The 25854-nt window shown below is 37.9% G+C and overlaps 1 protein-coding gene across 4 annotated transcripts; it reads right to left on the bottom strand.

Annotated features, from left to right (window-relative positions):
- Nucleotides 1-781: 781 nt before the first annotated feature.
- Nucleotides 782-24449, bottom strand: LOC110289078 (solute carrier family 22 member 19-like). 4 transcript variants are annotated; one of them, XM_085834139.1, is made up of 10 exons: nucleotides 23807-24449; nucleotides 17854-17957; nucleotides 12807-12961; nucleotides 12539-12620; nucleotides 11861-11984; nucleotides 9944-10059; nucleotides 8132-8346; nucleotides 6060-6168; nucleotides 3704-3907; nucleotides 782-3107 (listed from the first exon to the last, which is right to left on the bottom strand). In XM_085834139.1, the coding sequence occupies exons 1-10, from the start codon at nucleotides 24206-24208 to the stop codon at nucleotides 3047-3049; spliced, it is 1572 nt and encodes a 523-aa protein (XP_085690265.1). In that variant the 5' UTR covers nucleotides 24209-24449; the 3' UTR covers nucleotides 782-3046. The 4 variants fall into 4 exon arrangements, with proteins under 4 accessions (XP_085690265.1, XP_085690264.1, XP_085690263.1 ...); XM_085834138.1 differs by lacking the exon at nucleotides 6060-6168 and adding an exon at nucleotides 5139-5207 and having other exon boundaries at nucleotides 3704-3899; nucleotides 12539-12707; nucleotides 23807-24448; XM_085834137.1 differs by having other exon boundaries at nucleotides 12539-12707; nucleotides 23807-24447.
- Nucleotides 24450-25854: the final 1405 nt, after the last annotated feature.

The following is a 25854-nucleotide window of genomic DNA, read 5'->3' as shown; positions in this document are numbered from 1 at the left end:
AAACCCATAAACCTATGAATACTTCAGTTTTGATAAAAAAGCCAAAACCATACAATATAAAAAAAATGAAAAATGAAGAAAAAAATGAAAGCATCTTCAAAAACTTGGGCTGGACTAACTGGTTGTCTACATGTAGCGGAATGAAAATAGGACCATATTTATCATCCTGCCCAAAATTCAAGTGAATCAACGACTTCCACATAAAACCAGATATAGTAAATCTCATAGAAGAGAGAGCAGGAAGTACCCTTGAATGCATTGTTTCAGCATTGGTTGTACCCTTCCCCCAGCCTTGAATAGGATAAATAGACCTTAAACATTTTCTCCCTGTTGTACCTTAAGGAGTTATTTGGATTCTTAAGGACTCAAGGATTCTGCCTTGCCTCACCTTCAATTTCCTATAGGAGTAATGTGCCCGCTGAGCTTGCTTTGCAACATAATTCAGGTGAAACAAAGGATTGAGTCTGTGGGCTCTCCCTATATAAATACAGTGCTGAATATTAAACTTTGAGCCTTGATGAGAAACTTTGTCTTGGCTTCATCCTTCTCTTGCACCCCGTTCCTTTTTCTTTTCCAGCCCCCTTTTCAGGTAGACACAGTTCATCCATGGCTTCTGGACAGCTATAATTGGTGTTATATTGGTACAGGAGACATTTTCCTGAACAGAACACCAATAATGGGACTTCATGAAACTGAAAAACTTCTGTAAGGCAAAGGATTCTGTCAATAGGACAAATTTTCAGACTACAGATTGAGAAAGAGTCTTCACCAACACTACATGTAAGAGGACTAATATTCAAAATTTATTATTAACTTATAGAAGTAGACACCAATATCCCAAATAACCCAGTTAAAACTGGGATACAGAATTAAACAGAGAATACTCTACCGGGGTCTCTCCAGTGGTTGAGAAGTACCTAAAAATGTGCAAAGTTCTAAGTTATCAGGGAAATGCAAATTAAAACAACTCTGAGGTTTCATCTTCCACCCATCAAAATGGCTAAGGTGAAAATCTCAAGAGATATCATGTGTTAGTCAGGATTTGGTGCAAGCAGAACACTTCTTTATTGATGGCAGGAGGGCAAACTTGTACAACCACTATGGAGATCAATGTGGTGCTTTCTTAGAAAATTGGGAATAGTTCTCCCTCAAGACACAGCTAAGTCACTGATGAGTATATACCCCAAGGATACTCCAACATCCAACAAAGACACTTGCTCAACTATATTTATATCAGCTTCATTCATAATAGCCAGAAACTGGAAACAATCTAGATGTTCCTCTACTGATGAATGGATTAAGAAACTGTGCTACATCTACACAATGGAATACTATTCAGCTATTAAAATCAAAGATGTCATGAATTTTTTTTTGTTTTGCAAATGGATGAAACTTGACAATATCATCCAGAGTGATTTACCCTTGTCTGAAAAAGACATGCATGGTATGTACTTACTTATAAGTGATTATTAGCCATAAAATACCAGTACCGTGCTACACTCCGCAGACCCAAAGAAGCTAAATAAGGGGGAAGACCCAAGCTAGGAAACTTGAATGTCACATAGAAGGGGGAATAAAATAGTCATATGAGGCAGATGTAGGAAGGGAGCTTGGAGTATGAGATTACGAAGGGGAATTGTGGGTTTAAGATTTGGTGTGGGGAAGGACAGGAGAGATGGTCAAATGGTCACAAAGATGAATGGAAATCTGCACCTGCAGTGGGTGAGGAGGTGGGGGAATCTCCAGGAGGAGACAGAAACCTGACAAAAGGAAGGCACTCAAGAATCAATGAGGGTGAGCTTAGCTATGACTCAATACATTGGGGATATGGAACCAGAAGAGGCTAACTCCTTTATCCAGAGAGGAATACAAGGAGAGTGAGAGATAAAAATTCACTAAAAAAATTCAAAGGGGAATGGGAGAAGGATTGTGTGGGAGTGACTTGGATGTGAAGTAAATAGGTAAAAGTAAATAAAAGACCAATATGTTCAAGGCAAATGTATTATCTGTTTTTCATTCCACAACTGTCATTATAAGTTGAAAGCAATAGATATATGTCATAGCAAGGTTTTCACAAAGGAACAGGTCATATATATTATATCTCATTTTTAACATTTTGTAAATTTCAATCACCTATTTTTCCCATTTGTGACATCATTTATTTTCTCGACCTACCTTTGAGTGAATCTATTCCAAGACTAGAAAATTGTCCCAAGCCTATTTTTCTTCCTAGTACAATTCATGTGCTTCTGATACATTAAGGTTTGCAGAACTCTTTTGCAGATTTCTTATTATACAGGGGGCCTAAGATTACTTAAATCAATTCAGGAATTCTATAAAATCATTACCTGGAATTACAGAATAATATATTTGTCTAAATAGTACCATTACATAAAGTACATCTTCATACTGATTCTGAAAATAATCTGCCCATTAGAGTAGGTGAGTGCCCAAGAAACTATAGGCAGAGAGGTTTTCTCTATGCCATGCCTGATAGATGAGAAATATATCATGGAAAGGCCTATCAGCAGGAAGCTATCCTGGTAGGAAATCCATGTGGTCTTTGCCTTTTCAGAGCACACCCATCACATCTGGGCAAAATGATTGGACATCTCCAGGAAGTTCACTGGCTTGCCACGGACTTTCATTCATTGTTCAGCCACCACATCTTGTTGGAAGTGGGACAAACATAGTATTAGAGTTTGCAGGCATTTTTTACTATGAATTCCATCCTCCCACCACCACAATCCACACATACCCACACACCTCCACCCACATATATGCATGATTGTACATATTACTAAAAGGCCCATCACCCTACATTCCCTTTTCTGACAAACACAATGCCCCAACGTCCTTCTTCGAATTTGTCTGTCTTTTGTACCCTTGGCTGGACCAGGTATGATTGACAGTAACTTTTTCTCACTCTATTTATTTCATGGGAAATGCAGTGGATTGGAGTTGAGGCAAATATTCCTAGAATAACTCCTGAATGACATTTTTCTTTTATCTTGATGTTTGACTGGAGGCCAATTCCTAGAGTTCCTTAAAACTGAGTCACTTTAATGATGACATCTTCCTCCTTTTCTTGTTTTGAACTTTTCCACCTGCAACGCATAAAACAAATGCAATAAACATTATTTAAAAAACCAGAAGTACAGAGAGAATGAAGGCATTTTTGTAAAAGCAAACTCATCCTTCACGCACCAGAATTTTGAACATCAACAATCCTATCAAAGTATTCTAATAAATCTGGGGAAATAACCTTTCCAGAAACCTCTACAAATCAGGTTTGGCTCTTACAATCTTGGTAGTCATAGCCCTCTCCAAGGAGGTTTGAAGGAATGTCCTTCTTGGCCTTGTCCTACAACATGTGCTACACATGCACCAAATTAATTCCTACACTTCATGTGTTTCACATGAAGGAAAAATAGGCAGTAGACATGATTTTGTCTACTTATTAATAAATCTCTATGTGTATCCTAGTAGAGATTGTCTTTCATGTCTAGAGAGGTCCAAAGTCATTTGAATTTATTTATGAGGGGATACAGGGAAGACTTCTGTTCCAAACACAATGACCACATGGGCGAAAGCCTACTTGTCTGACAGCTTGGAAAGAGATAATGGGAGTGCTATTTCACTTTCCACATCACAGACCATTGGTACAGAATACCTCTAAGGGGACAGTGGAGATTTTACTCACCCACATTCTACATCTTGGATGGAGTCAGGCAGAGGCTGATTCTTGGTTTCAGGAAGGATAAAGGGAAGAAGGCCACCAAGGATGGAGAGGACTCCATAGATGATCCAGGGCAGGGAGTCAGAGTACCGCATGAGGATCATAATAAGGGGAGACAGGGCTGCTCCCACACCACTAGAAATTCCAATGACTCCTAATGCTGTTGCCCTTAGAACATAAGCCAGAATTCAGAAAAGAATCTAGAAAACATGAACTCATGGTATTGCTACTCAGCATCTTGCATTAATCATATTCAACATCCTTAGCCATCAGGGAAATGCATATCAAAACTACTTTTATATTTCATCTCACATCTGTCAGCATTGATTAGATAAAAATCACAAGTCCTAGTTCATGCTGGTGAGGATGTGGAGCAAAGGGAACTCCTTCATGGCTAGTGGAAGTGCAAATTTGTAGAGCCATTATGAAAACCAATATGGCAGTTTGTCAGAAAATTGGTTATAGGTCTACCTCAAGACCCTGCTATTCCTGGGTATGAATCTAAAAGATGATCCCTCCTAAGAGAAAGATATTTGTTCAAGTATGTTTAAAGTGGCTTTATTCAAAATAGTCACAAACTTTGAATAAGATAGATGTCCTTCAATTGAAGGATGGATAATGAAAAAACTCTAGTACATGTACATGATTGAGTATTACTCAACTCTTAGAAAAAAATGACATTATGAAAATTACAGGCAAATAGATGGAAGTAGAAAAAAATCACCCTGAATCAGCCAACTTCTTATAACCAAGCAGGTTTTCTAGCAGTGGGTCTGGGACACCAACTCAGCCACAAAATCTTTGATATACAATCAATCTGTTCTGCCTCCAAGATGTACTGGAGCCCTGGTCGTACAGAACTTGTGGGCTTGGCCACCAATGACTGGTCAAATTTGAAGTCCTTGTCTTAGGAGGGAACTCTTGCCTCACCCTGTCTAGATGGCCAGGAACCAGAGTCTGGACATCCAAAAAATCCATTACAGATTCAAATACAAGTGGGAAAAATTTCATAGAATGATTACTAATGATATTATATTATACCCATAGATTTCTCCTTAGCCCAACTTTTTGTCAGAGTTCTATAATAAAGAAACTGATGGAAGCAAATAGATAGACTCACACTCACACTCAAAATCTAGGTGGATTCATCAGAAACCCCATAGAAGTAGGAATTTGGGGAAGGAATGCAGGAAACAGAACGATCATGATAACACAGGAACAGCCCCCTGAGTCAAGTAAGCAGGATAAATAGGGGAATCATAGAGAATGAAATGGCAATCACAGCTCCTGTATGCTTTTGAGCTAGGTCCTCTGCATATATATTATGTTGTGTAGCATGGTATTGTTGTGGGACTCCTTAACTATGGAAGTGGGGACTATTTCTCATCTACTGACTTGCCTTGTCCAGCCTTGGTATGAGGATTGTGCCCAGTCTTGTAACCTTTTATTTCATGTTTGTTTGACATCTCTGGGAAGGGAAACAGAGGAGGAGTGAATCTGGTGAAAAATAGAGATGGTGAGAGAGGATTGGAAAGAGTAGAGGGATGGGAAACTGTGTTTGAGATATAATATATAAAAGAATACAATAAAAATGGAGTATTTCATAGTGAATGTGTAAATTGAATATGAAGTTTTATAGCTTCAGAATCGTTAGTTCAACGTTATAGAAGTTCATTGAGATATATTTACTTTGTCTGTCTACTTTTATGCATATTGTTTATTTTAATTGCAAAGATTGTTGTTGTCATAACATTTCTAATGTTGAAAATTGAAAAACCTGAAGTACACTCTACCTGGAAATGTCAAGTGAGACTACAGGCAGGAAAAAGTGGCTATTAGAATAGGGAGTATTGGCAAAAAGGTGGGTTAGCAAAAGCAAAATATTTTTGAAAATGTAAGAATGACAGCTATTTCTTGTATGCACTTTATGACCTCTGCAGGGACATGCGCGCACACACACACACACACACATGTACACACATGTGCACACAAAAATGTAACAGTAGATGATGAGCGAGCTGGGAGAGCAACAGTAATGGGGCATGAAAAAGAAAGATTGAGTGTGAATACAGTATGAAATTGATAAAATAAAATAAAGGTATAAAAATCCAAATAAAAATTAAAAGAACAGAAATCCTTTCTTCTTAGGTTTCTTGTGGTACTTAAGTTTTGGGTGATTCCAAATATTCATATGAATTTTTTTTAGCTGTGTACAACTGGCTCAGCTCGAATTAATGCATCTTGCAAAATGCAGACTTCTAATAAACTTTGGCCATATTTGTTATCATTACAATTGATTGCTGTTGATCAAGTCTTGTACCTGATCACCGTGGGCATCAGCTCACTCGAATATAGAATATTACTGTTATACATCATAGCAGAAGTTCCTCCTGCCAGTGTTATCAAAACCACAAGCAGAGTCTGCATTTCTGTGGAGAGGAAGATCAGAGACAATGGTTTCACTGATGTGAAGGAAATTATTTTCTATTTCCTAAGTGGGGAATATAGAAATGAAAACTGCACAGAGGTAAACTTACTTGGTGGCTAATAATTTTAGAAAGGTGACCTATTTGCATGTACTGGTTTATAGAGGATCAATACTAGTGAGCCACTGCATTCACTTACTGAGATTCTCTGACATCACTTCAGAAGTAGAGAGCTTCGTGAGTCTAAGAGTCACTCACTGACTTTCACCTTTTCTACACAGCATCTCATTGTCTTTTACACAGAATGTAGGACTATCATGGAAGAAATTACTGAGGACTGTGTACTCATTGGAATATTTTTTCAGGAATGTGAAATAGATAAGAATGTAGAGGGGTAATCAGCTCCAGATTATATTCTATGTTTGCATGCATGAAATTGTCATGCATGTTCTTTGTGCAATTTGATGCAATAGTATCCTGAAAAGACAGATGTGTGCAAGTAGGCGGAGTGGCTTGTTTTGAAATAGTGTCTTAAGGCTTAAGAGAAAGGACTTAGAGGACCTCATTGGCCATTTTATAGAGGTATTTTCTACTCAGTGAGAAAAGGCTAATGAATGATTCAAGCACTGGAAAATGCTTAGTGAAAAGACAGAAAAAGAGTTTTTTGCTGACATCTTCCTGGGTTTCAACAAACCTTGGGGATGTCCTGGGGACCTTATAACTTGTACACATCAACTTAACTCCACAACATTAAATATGACAGTGCTGCCGCCTAGTCCTCCTTTCCTTCCTTGAACTTGGTTTGTACTTCAGTACAAATGGTCCTCATTGTCTCGATACAACTCTCTAGGCTATGATTGTTTATGTCATGACTATAGAATCACAAACTTACTAGCTTTTGGCTTTTCTCTCAACATGTGAGTGGAAGACTGTTTTCTAAATATCTGGTTATAGAAAATTCTCTGGATGTATTTCTTTTCTCAAAATTAGAACCCGACTATTATATTCAGAAGCTGGAAAGAACCCAGATGCCCCCAAACAGAGGAATGGATACAGAAATGTGGTACATTTACACTATGGAGTACGACTCAGCTATTAAAAAGAATGAATTTATGAAATTCCTAGGCAAATGGATGGACTTGGAGGGCATCATCCTGAGTGAGGTAACATAATCACAAAAGAACTCACATGATACTGATAAGTGGATATTAGCCCAGAAACTTAGGATATCCAAGATATAAGAAACAATTTGCAAAATGCATGAAACTCAAGAAGAATGAAGACCAAAGTGTGGACACTTTGCCTCTTCTTAGAATTGGGAACAAAACACCCATGGAAGGAGTTACAGAGACACAGTTTGGAGCTGTGACGAAAGGATGGACCATCTAGAGTCTGCCATATCTGGGGATCCATCCCATAATCAGCTTCCAAACGCTGACACCATTGCATACACTAACAAGATTTTGCTGAAGGACCCAGATATAGCTGTCTCTTGTGAGACTATGCCGGGGCCTAGCAAACACTGAAGTGGATGCTCACAGTCAGCTATTGGATGGATCACAGGGCTCTCAATGGAGGCGCTAGAGAAAGTATGAAGGAGCTGGGGGGTGGGGGGGATGTGCAACCCTCTAATTGGAACAACAATATGAACTAATCAGTACCTCTGAGCTCTTGACTCTAGCTGCATATGTATGAAAAGATGGCCTAGTTGGCCATCAATGGAAAGAGAGGACCATTGGACTTACAAACTTTATATGCCCCAGTACAGGGGAACACCAGGGTCAAAAAGTGGGAGTGGGTGGGTAGGGGAGTTGGGGGGGGGAGGGTATGGGGGACTTTTGGGATGGCATTGGAAATGTAAATGAGGAAAATACCTAATAAAAAATATAAAAAATATTAGAACCTGACAAATACCAAGGAAAGGGACTCGGTATTACTTTTCTTTTGTGTTAAGGTCTTTTCTTACCTTCAGGCACAGACACTATGCTCATAAGGAAGATTCCAAACAGCAAACAGGGCAATAGTTGACTTATTCTACGGCCAATGTAATTCAGTAAAAACCCTCCAAGAACAGTGGTTGGGACCGAGACTGCAGCAATAAGACTTTGGGTTAGGAAGACATTGCTTTTCAAGTGTTGGAGGTTCATGGTGATCCCTGTAATAGGTGATATTTGTAGAAGTCTGTAAGAAGCAAAGAGGTGACTCACATCATATGCTTAAAATTCATGTTTAAAGTCAAGAATATGATTATTCCCAGAAGACAATATTAGTTGTGAAACTATAAAAGCCTATCTATATTTTGGAGTATTTACTTCAGTGAAATTAATAACATCATTGCATCCTTAACATATCACTACGTATGGATTTTTAAGGACAGGTAGAAAATTTATGGAATTCATGATAGATTAAATCATTTTTTAGAGTTTTTTCTCTAACTTGATTGTAGTGAACGTTTTAACATTTTTTTAATTAAAAATATTTTAGTAATTATTCAGACTTCCATACATTGTGTTTGGATGACATTTTCCCCTAAATTATTTTGCATAATGTTACTTTTACATTCTTACTACCAAAGGTTCATTTTCATTTAAAATAGACATTTTTAATTTAATATATATTGATTAAAATGTACCCTCCTAGAACCTCTCCCAGTTCTTCCCCACATTCTCTATTACGTGGATCTCCAACATTTCTCTCTTTCATTAGAAAACAGACATCTAAAGAACAATAATAAATTAAGGTAAGATGAAATAAAAGTTGGTCAGAATTTGACTAAACAAACAACAGAGAAATAAAAAGCCAATTCCGAAAGAACAAGAAACAAACATACTTGTCGAGACTCACTTGTTCATAGACATGGGCATTCCATCAAAACACACTACTGCAAGTTAAAATGCATATGTAAACAACCTACTTATGAGATTAAAAAAAGTTTCGGACACCCTAGAAATTACAGATGACTGTGAGCTGCTCTGAGGGTGCTGGGAATTGAACCCAGGTCCTCTGGGGAAGAAGCCAGTGCGCTTAACCACTGAGCCATCTTCCAACCCTCAGGTACTGAGGTGGATGCTCAAAGCATACAATGAAGGAGCTAGAGAAAGGACCCAAGGAGCTGAAGGGGTTTGTAGCCCCATAGGAAGAACAACAATATGAACCCCAGAGCTTCCAGGGACTACACCACCAACCAAAGAGTACACATGGTGGGACTCATGGCTCCAGCTGCATATGTAGTAGAGGATGGCCTATTCTGTCATCAATAGGAGGAGAGTCCCTTAGTTCTGTGAAGGGTCCCAGTGTAGGGGAATGCCAGGAGCAGGAAGAGGGAGTCGGTGTGTTGGTGAGCAGGGATAAAGTGGAGAGGATAGGTGGTTTTTAGAGGGGAAATCAGGAGAGGGGCTAATATTTGAAATGTAAATAAAGAAAATAAAAAATGAGTAAAAAAAAGTTGCTCTGACAATATATGAAAAAATATAGCCAAAGATGCCATTGAATTAGTTTTGAATTGGCCATCTGTTGTTAGCAATGGTGCCTACACGTAGACATAGGTAGACATAGGTTGTTTCTGTAGTGAGTCTCCCTTGGAGAAAACAAATTTTTTCATTTGCAATTGAGCTGTTTCCTACCATGGCCATAACTGGACTTTCTCCATGTGAGGGTTATATTATAACTTTACATGTGTATATGTTCATTGAGAAGTATGTATTTGTGAAATTTTTATTTGAAATTTATGTCCTTTCAAGTGCATACAGACAAGTAGGGAATTCCCTGTGAAGCCTACCTCAAAAGGCACAGGAGACAAAGGCGCTTTCGCAAGTTGGGCATGTGGAACAAGTCACGTAGAGAAGGTTTTGTTTGTGGTATTGCAAGCTCTTCCTTCATGATGGTTCTTAAAACCTTTATAAATAACATCAAGAAATTACTTAGTTCTCACAAAATGATGAGCATTTTGTTGCATACTGAAAGAGAACAGAATACCAGATCACTATTTATTAGTTCTCTCTAGTGAAAAACAGAGACATCAAGGAACATGGTAAAGAACATGGGCTAATGAGTGCCTATGCTGAGCTATGTTTCTGTTTTGTATTGTAAGACCCAAGCCCAGGTCTGACAGGTCTACTGTTAGGGTGGATGTTCCATCCTCAGTTAATAGAATCATAATAATCCCAGAGAGGGATGCCCAGAGACTAAAATAAACTAACAACTCCTCACAGATGTGCTGTCAAGTTGTCTCCTAGGTGATTGTTGATCCCATTGAATTGACAATCAATGTTAATCATCATAGATCTACTTCTTGTCAACTTGACACACAAATACATGACCTTTGAGACATAACCTTATACAACTTATCTCCATGGTCTCATTGATAATGAGTGTATGGAGAAATACAAATGTAATATCACTTGAAAATCCAAAGACCAAGACTTATCAGAAATTCAATGGAGTGCCTCTTTGTTTTCAGAGCCCTGTCAAACATTTTGTTACTTTGAAAATCAATAACATATGCCCACTATGCCTCTCTTCCTATAACTCAAGCTTTTATATAATAAACTAGATGTTGTACTTCTAGTACTCAAAGGTACAGAGAAATGTTCCCATATTGAAAGGGAAGCATTTGATATCCAATAAGTTACTGGATCTATGAAATAGTGAAACACAGCAAGGAAAACTTAAATACTGTTGGTTAATATTTGGCATCTAGTTCTCATTCCGAATCTTCTGAACACCAAAAGAAGTTAGTAGGCTTCCAATATTTTTGCTGATGGCTATAAGTTAGTGCTCATGTCATCCTCAATAAACAACATATTTTGTATTTAGTGGGTAACAGTCACTGAAGAAACAACTGGTCATAGTAATGAGAACAAGTGACTATCCAGTGATCATCTCTAACTGAGAAAACGTCGTCATCCTTTTCAAGGGTACAGACACACACACAAAAATGATGGTAAAGGAGAATTGCTGAGTGTAAGATCCTGATGAAAAGGTGACAAAACAGCATGAGTCTATCTTATAGACGTGCCATGGACAGTGTACTCTTGAGGTTTCAGCAGCTGTTGGAGACCTGCCTAAGAATATGAAAGTCAACACACAATTTTGAAAGTATATGGTATACTGAGAGAAGAATTCATCATCCTTAATCTGTGTTTGACACTCTACTTCAGTGTCCATTGTTAGTTGTCAAGGCCTACAAAGCTATACACACACCTGTCAACATATAGGCAGATAATGTGTGCTGAGGGAGAGATGGACAGTTTCTTCAGTAGTATACCTATGTGTAAGCTGTCCTTGTTGTTTTAAATAAGTCCTTTACATTTTTCTGTAAGTGACTTTTAATTAAACCTATTAAGTACAAGAAGGAAGATACAAAATGAGAGATTAGGGGACTAGACGGTAGAAATAGGTAGACTATGAGAATCAATAGGAGAGGTAATGTAATAAAGGCATACAAGTGAAGGAACATATTTTATACATATATCAAATTTTAGAATCAATCCATTATGTATACCACATCTGTCATTATAAAATATTTTAACGTGAAAGATATCATCAAAGAAGGGTTTTTACAAACTCCTCTTGGAATAAAAGAATTGTATGCAGTGAGTTAATGATAGGATATTGTATCTTGGGCACTAACCCATAAACATGTCAAGACTGTGTATCTTTCTTTTGTGTCACAAACAGCTGTCATCATGCTTACCTCCATGGTTAGGACATCTTCAGAATTCTTTATTCCATTCTTGCATGCAACTTTTCTAAGTTCCTGTAAGGCCTTCTGGGGTTTGTTGGTTATAATCAGCCACCGAGCTGACTCTGCCAGCCACCTGCTCAAGAAGATGTGGACATAAATTCTCAAGGGGTAATTTTCTACACTAAATTCATTCTTTCATAGTTTTATTTTTAATCTAATCCATATCATTAATTCAGTTATAAGAAAAAAATTTCAATCTTGTATCATGAGATACACTGCCTATGAAAAATGAAAATGTTTCAGCAATACAATGTATATGAATCTCTGGAATGCAGACTGGGAACCACATTGGTCTTTCCCCCTCACATAGACATGTATTTTAATGGTGACTATAGAAGTAGAATTTCTTGGACATTTCTGTAGACAACTGCCAAGTTCCTTATTAGACTGTAGGGAAATTTCACTTATCATGTATCCTTCCCTAAATTAATAATTCATGAATAAATTTTGTTCACTAATTATATTATCCAGAGAAACAAAGATGCCATGGAAATGTTCTTGAGACATTACCTAAATGATAAACATATTAACTTATAGAGACTGTGACAAATGCATTCTTTTGCTATGATTCCATTGATATGGTCACCCCACAATTTCAAAACACAGAGGAGGAACAAAAGTTCATACCTTGTGGGTATAAGCAAGACAAATATTGGCACAGACATTGCCAGCTGAAGGTGGTGCCAGTTTCGAAATGCAAATGCCAGACCTGCCAAGACAAGGCCTCCAAAATATTGAGAATTCATTAACAGTGTGGTCACCCAGGGTTGGGTTTTAGGGCTTGTCCATTCTAACACTGAAAGAAAAAGAAAGACTCTTGAGTGCTAACAAAGAAGGGAAGGGCATCTTCATCAATTGAAATTGTGGGCAATGTCTATCAAAAGCTTTGACTTACTGAGCAAAACACTATTTGTGCCTATGGGTGAGATACAAAGCCCTGTCAGGAAGCGAAGTAAACAGTAGAAGAAGAAGGTGGGAGCCAAGGCTGTACAGGTCCCAGTGATGGCCATTTGCAACAAAGCACATCTGAAAATTAACTTCCTCCCAAACCTGAGGAAAGACAATGATTCCATCAGTGAAAAAGTGCAGTTTTTAAAAAGAACAAACAGGCAGCACTTTGTCTCATCCCCATGTTTAATTCTTCTCATATTTTTAAACCATGTTCTGCCCTCTTGTCTTTAACACCTTTTTGGATTCCTCCACATCTAGTATGATGTTAGTTCTATGTCAAAAACTGTACACAGACTTTAGAACCTTAATAAAAGGTTCTGTCTGTGTTAGTGATTACTAGTATCAAATGCATGATTTGAGAAACACAATATTCAATGACTACATTTTAAATTAGTTATTAATTAATTAATTTTACATTCTGATTTTTAGATTCCCCTATCTCCTCTCCTCCCAATCCTTCACTCTCCCATTCTCTCTCCTTACCCTCTGTCCTCCCTTTCTCCTTAGAAAAGAGGAGTCCTCCAAGTTGCTGTAGGTCTAGGTGCATCTTTTCACATTGTGGCTAGGCATGGCAGCCCAGTTTAGGATAATTGACCAAAGGCAGGCAACAGTGTCAGAGACAGACTTGCTCCTGCTGTTAGGAGTCCCAAATGAAGACCAAACTGCACAACTAGTAAACATGTGCAGAGGGACTCCATCCATCTTATCCACGTGCTCTTTGTTGGTTTAGTTTCTGTGGGTCCCTCTGGGCACAGGTTCATTGATTCTGTATATTTTCTTGTGTTGTCCTTGAATTCTCTGGATCCTTCAATACTTTGTCTCTTCCTAAGGATTCCCCAAGCTCCACCTAATGTTTGGTTCTGTGCCTGCATCTCTTCCCATCAATTGCTGGGTAAGCATCTCATATGACAGTTATGCTAGGCACCTACCTGTTTACAAGTGTAGTAGAATACCATTAATTGTGTAAGTGAAGGGCTCTCTCTCATGGGTCTCATGCTTTTTCAGTCATTAGTTATCCTTTTCCTCAATTTCTGTCCCATCTTTACCCCTGAACCTCTTGTAGGAATGACCAATTGTGGGTAGAAGATTTTGTGTCTGGGTTGGTTCCCAATCTCTTCATCAGAAAACTTTTCTGGTTACTGGAGATGGCCGATTCAGGTTCCATTTCAATCATTGCTAGGAGATTTAGCTAAGGTCACCTTCAGAGGTTGTTGGGAGTTCCCATTGCTCTAGGTTTCTAGCTCATCCCAAAGATGCCCTCTCACTAATTCCAGTTCACTGTACCAGTATTTTCTCTATCCTCCCCCAACTAGATCTTGCGTGCTCCCTCCAACTCCCCCCACATCTTATCCAGTTCCCTCCCTCAATCCACCCAAGATACTATTCTATTTCCCAGACTCAGTGAAATTCAAGCATTCCTACCCTGGAGCTTCCTTGTTACTTGACTTCTTTGGGTCTGTTGATTGCAGCATGGCTACTTATACTTTACAGTTAATATCCACTTATAAGTCAGTATATATCATGTTTGTCTCTTGTGTCTGGATTACCTCACTCAGGATTATTCCATCCATTTTCCTGTAAATTACAGGATTTCTTTTTTCTTTTTTTTTTGATAACTGAGTAATATTCCATTGTGTAAATATACCACCTTTTCTTTATTCATTCTTTAGATGATGGGCATCTAGTTTGTTCCCAGTTTTGGGGGGTTATAAATAAACGTACTGAGAATATAATTGAGCAAGTGTCCTCGTGGTACAGTGGAGCATCTTTTCAGTATATGCCCAAGAGTGTTATAACTGGTTCTTGTACTAGAAATATTTCCAACTTTCTGAGAAATTTCCAAATAGATTCTCAAAGTGGTAGTCCAAATGTGCACTCACCAGCAATGTGCCCCTGCATGTGCCTGCATGTGCTTCCCCTTGACTTTTTGATGTTAGCCATTTTGCTGGGTGTAAGATGGAATCTCAGAGTTATTTTGACTTGCATTTCCATGATGACTAAGGATGCTGAATATTCCTTTAAGTGCTTCTCATCCATTAGAGATTCCTGTGTTGAGAATTTTCTTTTTAGGTCTGTACTACATTTTTTTTTGTTGGGTTATTTGTTTTGTTGATGTCTAGACTCTTGAGTTCTTTATATATTTTGGATATCAGCTATCTGTTAGAGGTGGCATTGCTGAAAATCCTTTCCCATTCTGTAAGCTGTGGTTTTGCTTTTGATGACGTCCTTTGTCCCATTTGTTAATTGTTTATCTTAGTGCCTGAATTATTAGTGTTCTCTTCAGGTGCTTTCTTGACTATTCCCCACTTTCTCCTCCATCATTTTCATTGAATCTGGTTTATGGTAAGGTCTTTGATCTACTTAGGCTTGAGTTTTGTACAGTGTGATAGATATCGATCTATTCTTACAATTCTACATGCTAATATCCAGTTGTACCAGCACCATATGTTGAAGGTGCTTTACTTTTTCCTTTGTATATTTCTGGTTTCAATAGTAAAAACAAATCAGGTACCCATAGGTGTGTGCATTTATGTATGTGTTTTTAATTTGATTCTATGGATCAAACTCTCTGTTTTTTATTCCAATACCATGCTGTTTTTATTAGTGCAGTTTGAAATTGGGGATGGTGATACCTCCAGAAGTTCCTTCAGTATATAGGATTGTTTTTAGCTATCCTGGATTTTTGTTTGTATATGGAGTTGAATATTGTTCTTTCAATGTCTGTAAAGAATTATGGTGGGGTGTTGATGGGAATTGCATTGAATATGTAGATGGATTTTGGGAAAATGTCTGCTTTTACTATGTTAATTCCACCTATCCATGATCATGAGAGCTCTTTTTATCTTGTGATGTTTCCTTTACTTTTGTGGTTGGAGTAGGCATCGTTTTGTTGGGGAAGTGTGTCTTTGATGGGCTTTGAGATTTTAAAAGCTCAAGCCAGACTCAATGGCTCTGTCTTGTGGCTCTCTGTGGATCCAGATGTAGAATTCTCAGCTACTTCTCCTGCAGCATGTCTGTCTGTATGCTTCCATGCTTCCTGCCAAGATAATGGACTTAACCTCTGAACTGTAAGCTTTCTCCAATTAAATGCTTTATTTAAAAGAGTTGTCTTGGTCATTGTATATTTTCCAATTAATAGAACCCCTAAGACATTGTTAACAGGAATTGGGCTTTGCTGTGACAGGATTAATTATGTTTCTTATTGTACATTTTGGGACTTTGGATTAGGAAAGTACTGTAATGCTCTAGGTTTGGAGGCTTAATGGCCCATATTAATTACAGCATTGAAGACAGAGGGGCTGATTGTGATTTGAATGGCTGGAGTCCATCTCAAGAGGTTTCAGGGGAGAAGACTACTAGTATGTGACCCAATGACCTTCGTAGTGATATTTTGGTGAAGAATGTGGCTGCTTTCTGCCCTTGTCTAAACAATTGGCCTGAGACTAAAATTAAGAAATATGGAAGAGTTATGGCAGAGGGGATTTTCAAACAGCCTAGTATTGACTGTGTTGCTTGGTTTCTATAGGCCAGTCTTATATAGATCTACAATGAAAAGGGGCCATCTGGTAAGGAAAATCAAAAACATGTGCAATGTGTGGAGGAAAGGACCACCAGGAAAATAGTTTAAAGAAAGATTGGTCTCAAATGGAGTAAAGGGTATGGCAACTTTATGGAAAGATATTACCCAGATAAGCTTCAAACATGTGAAAAAGAATTAAATCTTAGGGCCTGGTATTTGGCAAACTCCATTTATGTCTGAGAGGGAGGGGCAGGTCTATCTTGAGTTTGAGAACAGCCTGGTCTAAAGAACAGTTTCCAAGACAACCAAGCTTAGTCATTGAAGGAAGCAACTGAAAAAGTAAACCTTGTAAAAATATATTTAAATGAGAGGGGCATGTTCCAGCCCTATGAAGCAGCCTACCTTGGTACCTTTGGCCATGTGGCTCTAGCTTTGGAGTCAAAAAGTTTAACAAAGGGTTTATGAAATCTCCCTCCACAACTACGTAAAGCTGCTGATTCCAGGCATATGTTAGGGGAATCCCTGCATGGAGGCCTAGGGAAGCCATCTTGTGAAGTTGTGAAGGTGAAGCCTTGATTTCCTTAGACACCTCAAGATGTTGGAGATGCCAGAATTGTAGATTACCTGTCAAAAGGGCTGCTAGTAGAGTGAAATAACCCACAAAAAAGAAATGTGTTGCAGCCAACAAACCTCAAATGTGTTGGAGATCTGAAGATCGTTGATATCATACAAGGAGTTGCAGAATTTGAAGTGTGGTCATCTTAGTGTATTATTTAACGTCATAAGCTCCCTTGCGTCAAGTTTGGAATGATAATGTATTATTATATTATATTTTAGACTGTGTGATCTGCTTTTTCATTTTGATTTTATAGGAGATTGCAGATAAGGTATTGTGTAAGTCTCAGAAGAGACTTTGAACTTTGGAACTTTAAATATTGCTGATACTATGATTGAGTTTGGGGACCTTTTGAGTTAGACAAAATGCATTTTTGTATTATGATATTACTACAAGGCTATGGGAGACAGTGAGTGGAGTATGTTCTTTTGAATGGAAATGCCCCTCATTGACCTATAGGAAGTTGCACTCTTATATTTGTCTTTGTTGGAATACATGTTACTAGAGGAAGTTCACAGGGTAAACTGGGTCTATCACTGTGTGGTTGGCTTTGAGGTTTCAGTAACTAAAGACAGCCATAGGTGATGTCTCTTTTCCTGCCTCTGGGGTCAGATGTAGAAATCTCAATTACCTCATAAGCACCATGTCAGCCTTCATGGAACCATAGTTTCTGCTATGATGATAATGGTCTAAACCTCTGAGCTGTAAGCCAGCCCCAATTAAATGCTTCCCTTTGTAAGAGTTGACATGGTTATGGTGTCTCTACTCAGCAATAAATACCCTACCTATGACACATAACTTGTAGCTGTTGAAAACATTGATATGTAGAGAACACTGTAAAGAATAGATACTCACTTGTCTGATAAATGTCCACCTACAAAAGTTCCTGCCAACATGCCAATTAAGAATATAAATTTTGCCACTGAATTCAGCTCCTGAGATCCACACACCAGGTTCCACTGGAAGAAAAGAAAATCAGCGTGGCAGTGAAATCTGTTCAATTTATTCAATATGAGCTTCCAGTTTCACTGTGCCAGCCCCATCTTCCTCTCCAGCTTCCTTTTCATTCTTATCCAACTTTTTCCATTCAGTCACAGCTTAAACAAACCTTTTTCGAGGAATCTTCCTATAAAATTGTAGGTTATATTTGTAACCTATGCCAAGAGATGCTCATATATTCTGACCATTGCATGATTTATTATTATTATTGTTATTATTATTATTGTTGTTGTTATTATTACTATTACTATTATTGGATTTTATATCTCATTGCACAGTTTCCTCAAAGTCTTTCCTTAGGGCAGATTTCAGATACAGCCTGATTACTTTTTTTATTTTATTTATTTACTTAAATACTTTTGGCAATCCTGAGACTAGGACTTAGACCCTATATGCAGGTGGAGAATACTAGAAATTACTCACATTCCAGTTTATAAAAGTATATGAATTACTGAGAGTTTGTTTTTATTTTTGTGCGTTGCTCAGTTGTGAATCTTGTGCCTCACAGTGCTACAGATACATTCTCTCATGAACCTACATTTCTAGCTATCACAATGGCATGTACAACCATCTAGGTATTTTCGGTTTGCCATCAAAATAATGATGACCTGTCACAACACATGAACACTTTACCTAAACTAACTTGACACACAACAACTCATTCTTTTAAATATTCTTCTTATTACTATTTATTCTCTGAAATTTTTTGCATGTCAACACTGCACAATGATAATATCCATCCTTTTTGTGTTCCACAACTTCCCTTAAGAGGCTTGAGAACACCTCTCTCCAAACCTCTTGTTCTTTTTTTCATGTTCTATTGTTTGGTGAATGTTACCTATGTGTGCACTGGGGCCTAGGCAACTTAGTATTGGTCATACTTCTAAAGTAACATGATAGTCCCTCCCCTAGCCACCATCAACCCCTAGTAAATTCTCAGCTAGGGATGGGGCCTCCCAAGCTCTGTTCCAATCCATGCTGGGATTTTGATTGGCTTGATCTTGTGCTGCTTTGGGGTAAATTATCCCTGTTTCTGTGAGGAAACCTATAAGGATGATTCACCCTCATTCAAATTCTTTTGATTATTATTAAAAAATATACTCTAAAATATAGTCATACTACTTCTCTCTGTGGTGATTTAAGTAGGTAACGTCTCTATTGACTCATGTGTTCCAAAGTCTTGCTCATAGGAAGTAGCACCATTGGGATGTGTGACAGTGTTTGAGTAGGTTTGGCCTTGTTGATGAGGTCTTTCACTGTGGGGGCCAGGGTTTGACATCTTCTAAGCTCAAGCTATGCCCAATGTGGAACACAGTAATCTGCTGCATGCAGGTCAAAATGTACAACTCTCAGTTCCTCCTCCAGCACCATACCCACCTGCATGCCATCATGTTTCCCACCATGATGATAATGGACTGAACTTCTGAATTGTAAGTCAGCCACACAGAACTTTCTTTTATTAGAATTGCTATGGTCATGATGTCTTCACCACAATAAAAGCCTAACTAAGACAGAAGTTGGTCCCAGAGACTAGGGTGACTTTTGAGAGCCCTGACTATGATTTTATTCGCAGGGATGTGTGTTTTGGAACTTTGGATTATGGCACAACCATATCTATGGAGTACAGTTATAGGCCCAAAGCCAGCACTGATGCTTGAGAAAGATCCAACAAAGGTGAACCAAGTGATGCAATCACTATTGTGCAGTCTTCCAGTTTTTGTCATGATTTCCACGTGTTGCTTAGAGGTTTTATATCTTATTTATTTATTTATTTATTTATTTATTTATTCATTCATTCATTCATTCATTCATTCATTCATTCATTCATGTTACACATCAATAACCACCCCCTCTCCTCCCGGACCTCCCACACATATCATCTCCCGTGTCCTTCTTATCTTTTTCCTTTGAGAAGGTGGGTTGTACAATTTGGGATATTGAGTTGATGGAAAATTTCTTATGAATCCCTTGAACCTTCTCCCAGGAAAAGTGCTTCTAAGCTTTCCCAAGAAAAGTCCTGGGCATATTACCTGTCTTTGTAAGGATTTCTATTCCTGCACAAACATCATGACCAAGAATCAAGTTTGGGAGGAAAGGGTTTATTCAGTTTACACTTCCATATTGCTGTTCATCACCAAAGGAAGTCAGGACTGAAACTCAAGAAAATCAAGAAGCAGCAGCTGATACAGAGGCCATGGAGGAATGTTACTTTCTGGCTTGCTTCCGCTGGCTTGCTCAGCTTGCTTTCTTATAGAACCCAAGACTACCAGCTCAGAGATGGTACTACCCACAAGGGTCCCTCTCCCCTTTGATCACTAATTGAGAAAATTCCCCACAGCTGGATCTCATGGAGGCAATTCCCCAACTGAAGCTCCTTTCTTTGTGATAATTCCAGACTGTGTCAAGTGGATACACAAAACCAACCAGTACATTTTCCTTCCCTATTTTGAGAGAAATCTGTATCTTACTTACTTGAAAGTCTTATTTACACCCTGGAAGTTCTGACTCTAAATAAAGATTCCACAGATCTTATGAGGCTCTGACAACAAGATAGGTACATATATACTCTATACTTACTCAGGAACAAGGTAATCAGAACAAAATAAACAAGATTTGTTGAACTAGAGAAGATGGCAGCTGACCTGATTAAAAGCCTTTTCTTTTTATACTCTCCATTAAGAATTAATAATATAATGATCAGGACATAACAATCTTCCTAGGCAGGCTCTGAGGTTTTCTTTCTGTCTAGTGCCCTTGAAATCATAAGATTCTATAATATTGGGTTATAGGATTAATGAAGATAAATGATTTTAAAAGATATTTTTTTTCTGTCACTGTTGATCAATGATGATCAAGCTTAGGGGCAAGAGGATGTTAAAATGAATGTCTGGGGACAAAAATGATATGATCTATATTTTGGAACTACACGAGTCTATTCCTGTGTACCGAATTCTTTATAAACAAGAAAGCATTCCACCTGTTAGTCAGTCTGTATGCAAGATTTTCTCATATCCTCACTCACTACTCCTTTGTCAACTACTTATGTCATTTATGGTACTTGGCCATTGTCAGCGCTGGTCCCCAGCAGGATTAGAAAAGTAGTGGAATACTTAAACAGTGCTTAGTTGGCCATACTAGTAGGAAGGTGGAAGAACATGGTACTGAGGGTGATTTGAACTGTGGGGGTGTGCCTCAAGAGGCTTCAGAGGAGAAGAACGTTATTATGTGGTCTAGAGACTGTTCATGATATTTTGATGAAGAATGTGGCTGGTTTTTGCCCTTGTCTAAAGAGTCTGCTGAAGAATAATATGAAGTGATTTTGATTAATTGCATTGGCAAAGAAAAGCTCCAAACAGCCTAGTATAGACTTTGTTGTGTAATTACTAGTGTTGACTTTTATGAAGAGCTTTATTATTATTATTATTTGAAGAGCTTTTCATTGCAAAGGAGCAACCTGATATAGGAAAAGTGCAAAATGTATGGCTCAAGGAGGAAGTGAAATGGAGCTAAATACTATGTTTAAGGAGATAAACAAATTGACGATATTAAGTGAAATAAAGGGAATGATGACCTCAGGGCAAGATTCCACCCAGCTAAGCTTCCATCTTGCGAAATGGAACTAAACATCAGTTTAGGTCAAGACATGGTGGTACACTCTTTAATCCCAGCACTCAGGAGTCAGAGGCATGTAAAGTTCTTAAATTTGGTCAACAATTTACAAAACAACCAAATTTAAGCAGTGAAGAAAATGATAGAAAATAAAAAGCTGGTGACGATGTGATTGAATAAGCAAACCAGATTATAGCCCCAGGAATCAGAAAAACTTAACAGGTTCAGCTACATAGTTTTGGCTTTAGAGTCAAGGGTAGAAGAATGGGTTTATGGAAAATTTCATCCTGAACTAAAGAAAGCTGCTAAGGCCAAATATGTGACATGGTGTCTCAATATGGAGGCCAGAGAGGCCACAGTGTGAGCTGTGGAAGAATGTTATGTGAAACTGTGTAGGTAAAGTCGGGAAGGTCTTGAAAACACTAAGAGGTTAGAGAAGTCAGAGCCATGGGATACTTGCTGAGGAAATCTGCTAATAGGGAGTGGAACCAGCCCAAGAGAAAGAGGTGTGTTGTAGTCAGCAAAGATGAAAAAACTTGGAGATCTGAAGAGCATTTTTTATATCAGATGTAGGGTTTGGAGTTTGCCCAGCTGGTTTTTGGTCTTGCTTGGATCCAATATTTTTTCACTATGATCCCCTCCTTTGTTTTGGAAAAAGTAATCTATATCCTGTGCCATTATATGTTGGAAATATGTGATCTGAGTTTTGATTTTAATTTATAGGGGATTACAACTAGGGGATTGGATGAGACTCAGAAGAGACTTTGAATTTTGTATTTTTAAATGTTGTTAAGACTGTGGGTATTTTTGAAGTTGAAATAAATACATTTTTTGTTATGCTATAGCTCCAAGCCTATGAAGACAAGGAGTGGAATGTGGTTGTTTTAATAAGTATGGTCCCAAAGTTTCATGTGTTTCAATGCCCATAGCGAGTGTCATCATTAGAAAGTGTGACATTGTTGAAGAAGGTGTGGCCTTGTTGGAGAAATGGTTTCATTCTGGGGGCAAACTTTGAGGTTTTCTATGTTTAAGTTATGCCCACTGTTTTACACAGTACCCTTCTGCTGCCAGTGGATGAATATGTAGAATGCTCAGCTCCTTTTCTACCTCCATTCTCTTCTGAATGCCTCCATGTTTTCTAAAGTAATGATAATGGACTAAATCTTTGAATTGTAAGCCAGCCCTAACTAAATATTTTCCTTTATAAGACTTACCATGGTCATGGTGTCTCTGCAAAGCAATAAAACCCTAATAAACATAAGTTCTTACCTTTTATCCTTTCAATCTCTTACTCCAGCACCTCTCTGAAAGATTTACATAAAGCCATATGGAAACTCAGCATTGAGTAAGCTAACTTGGAACTATAATTTTATAAAGGAATTTGAAGGAAGGTATAATACCTAGGAGACCAATGCTGCTCCTTGGGGACCTGGATGACCTGGAAGGACCTGGGATGTTAAGCAGAAATCCTATTGGCCGGCATATGCAATAACTTTCTTGGTAAGAAGTATTTGTTCAGGGAATGCCCATAGATCTTCAAAACACAGGTTATTACCATTGAGCTGAGTTACCTACTGGAACTTAATCTTAAGACCCTACTGCAAAAGATACTACACACTTTTTTTTTGCAGGACTTAGAGAACACTGCTAAACCAACCTAGAAGTGTTCTCCTCATTGGCTTCTTTTTTAATAGTGGCAGATGTTATTACTCTATAGATTGTGGGTCAAGAAAAGATATCAGTTTTCTTACTCAATACTTACCTCTTATTACTACATTATCAACCTGCATGACAAGTTGGCCATTGATGCATTAATGATATAACTGTTAAAGGGATACAATAATTTCTGATTGGATTTGAAACCTGTTTCAGAGAAGAAAGTCATGCCTAATATTGTAAAGCAACTTCTATGGCCTTAGCTTAGAAGAAGGTAGGTCCTTTGGGTGGGATATACTTTTGCTATTTTGATGAATGGTCCTGTTGTCAAATTTCTGAACTGTGATTTAATCTAAGTTCATCTCTTGAATGAAATAATTGGAAAAGTAAATCTTTATTAATATATGAAGTTATTTGAATAATTGAATATGACTCTTGTATTTAATAAAGCAATGAGTAATTTCAAAGCATATACACTATTTGTGCTATTGCTTAACTATTGTAATGAATTCACTGAGGGGTTATTATGATTCAAGCCACTTACCTCAGTAACAGTGGTGGAGAGAAAAGTCCTTCGGTCATACACCCAGCCATCCATACAGGGCTCTGTATCTGGTTCTGTCATATTGGAAAAGGATCCATTAAAATGTAGAAGATGCCACTGTGGTTGAACAAAGCGACGGCACTTCTCAGGCCTCAGGTTGGAATCTAGTGGGATGGAGATCCTCAGGAGGTCATCTTGGCTCAGGATACCACTGTTATTGTTAGAGTTGGTGTCATTGTCAATAATATGAACCCAGCAGCGATGACCAAGATTAGCTGCAGTGAAGTTTTCCAACATTATATGAGGTATCATGATGACATTGCAGATAAGAAGAAAAGCCATCTGAAGGATCTGGAATCTCCCATTGCTTCCAACTAGATTCAGAAGATCCTGAAAGGCCATTGAGACTGAATGACTGTCTCTAATAGGAAGCAAAAATGTTTATACGTAGGGAAGCATAAACTTTTAAACAAAGTTCTGTTTCACATTAACAATCAAGTAGAATTGATCCTGAGGTTTTAAAAATGTTCCCTTCCTTACTTCACAACAAAGTCATAGAACTGCAATCTGTAGTGTTGTTAGCACTAGGGAGGGACCACTATCTTACATAATAGCAAGAACAGCAGCAACAAAAAATCCTAAAATGAACAAAATCCCAACTCAGATTTTTTTAATTGATCCAGTCTGTTAAACATTTGCTGAGAAACTTTGTGAACCATCCCCCAGGGTCAGTTCTGGAAAATGGTTTGTAAATTCACTAAAATTTAGCCAGAGTGAAACTGTTCCATGGCATGCAGTCTTTTGTTGAAGGTACAACGGACCAGGAACTACAATGAATTATTTTTCCCTTCCTATTTCTTAAAAGTGTTTTGCTTAATTTTTAATTTTTTTAGCATTTACTGAAAAAAAATCTGGAAATTAATGCAAATGAACTATGGTACAATTCTCCACCTCACCTACCTGCTTTTGATCAATTCATATCTACTGTAACCAAGCTTTTTAAAGTTATAGGAGGCTAGATAAAGACATGGCCTTAAAGGCATACCAATGCTAATTTCACACAGAAGCTTGATGATTCAGATACCAAGTGAGAAGTTTTTTTTGTGGTCTAGTGTAAAATATGGTCTCAGTGCAAAAATGCATTATGAGAAGGTAAGTGTTTGAGATTTTACAGTTCAGTGAGTAATACAGAGGCATGTAAATAGTTATATTCTGCTATTTTAATTTCATCTGTATGTGTGTGGCATACAGATATATCTATATACAAAGATACATACATACATACATATATACATAATACATACATACATACATACATACATACATACATACATACACGAGAATGAAATTTCCTGGTGAGAACCTGTTAATATAAAATTTAGAATCTCAATGATGTAGAGAGGATGAAAAGTTGAAGATGCAGAGCTAATTCACTCTGGGCCATCTCTAGCACCTGCAATAACCATTTACTGCCCACACTATATGTGACCAAACAGCTTTACCACTATTAGCAAAGCCTTTGGAATGTATAAACGGACTCCTATTTTTAACAACTAAAAGCCCAAGAGTGCCATCAGCTAGCACCTGAGGCCCATAGCTGACATTTCCCCACTTTTCTGTGACCTGCCTATCTGATGTAAAATGTTCTGATTCATGATTTCTTTTTTCTATTACTTTCAAACTCCAGGAAACTGTTACCAGGTAGGAACATTGTATTTGGCTTAAGACATATCTATCTTCCTGGCCTCTTTTGACTCATATTTGGGTCCAATGTGTCTCTCTCTAATACCTTCCATAAGGGAGATATGTTTTTGCTTTGAGACAGTTATGAGACTTATAACACATGTATATAAGGATGTAACATTATTTTGTCTTAATGATATCTGTTGGATATACTTTATCTCTTTCTATAATCTGAATTAATATAATCAGTGTCCTTTCACCAAAAACTTGCTAGTGTATGCAATGTTGCTAGCGTTTGGAGGCTGATTATGGAATGGATCCCCGGGTATGGCAGTCTCTAGTTGGTCGATCCTTTTGTCTCAGCT

Source organism: Mus caroli, unplaced genomic scaffold, assembly GCF_978045245.1.
Source record: "Mus caroli unplaced genomic scaffold, Mus_caroli_1 scaffold_20, whole genome shotgun sequence".
In the NCBI taxonomy this organism is placed as follows: Eukaryota; Metazoa; Chordata; class Mammalia; order Rodentia; family Muridae; genus Mus; species Mus caroli.
Note: the sequence above shows the minus strand (reverse complement) of the source record. Positions and strands in the feature narration are given on the sequence as shown.

Excerpts from the sequence above, each read along its gene's own strand:
- LOC110289078 (XM_085834137.1), bottom strand. The coding sequence starts at position 24,208 with ATGGCCTTTCAGGATCTTCTGAATCTAGTTGGAAGCAATGGGAGATTC. Across the intron at positions 3,908-6,059 it reads CTGATGCCCACGGTGATCAG|GGCAACAGCATTAGGAGTCA; the intron begins GTACAAGACTTG and ends TTATGTTCTAAG. Across the intron at positions 3,108-3,703 it reads ATCCAAGATGTAGAATGTGG|GTGGAAAAGTTCAAAACAAG; the intron begins GTGAGTAAAATC and ends TATGCGTTGCAG.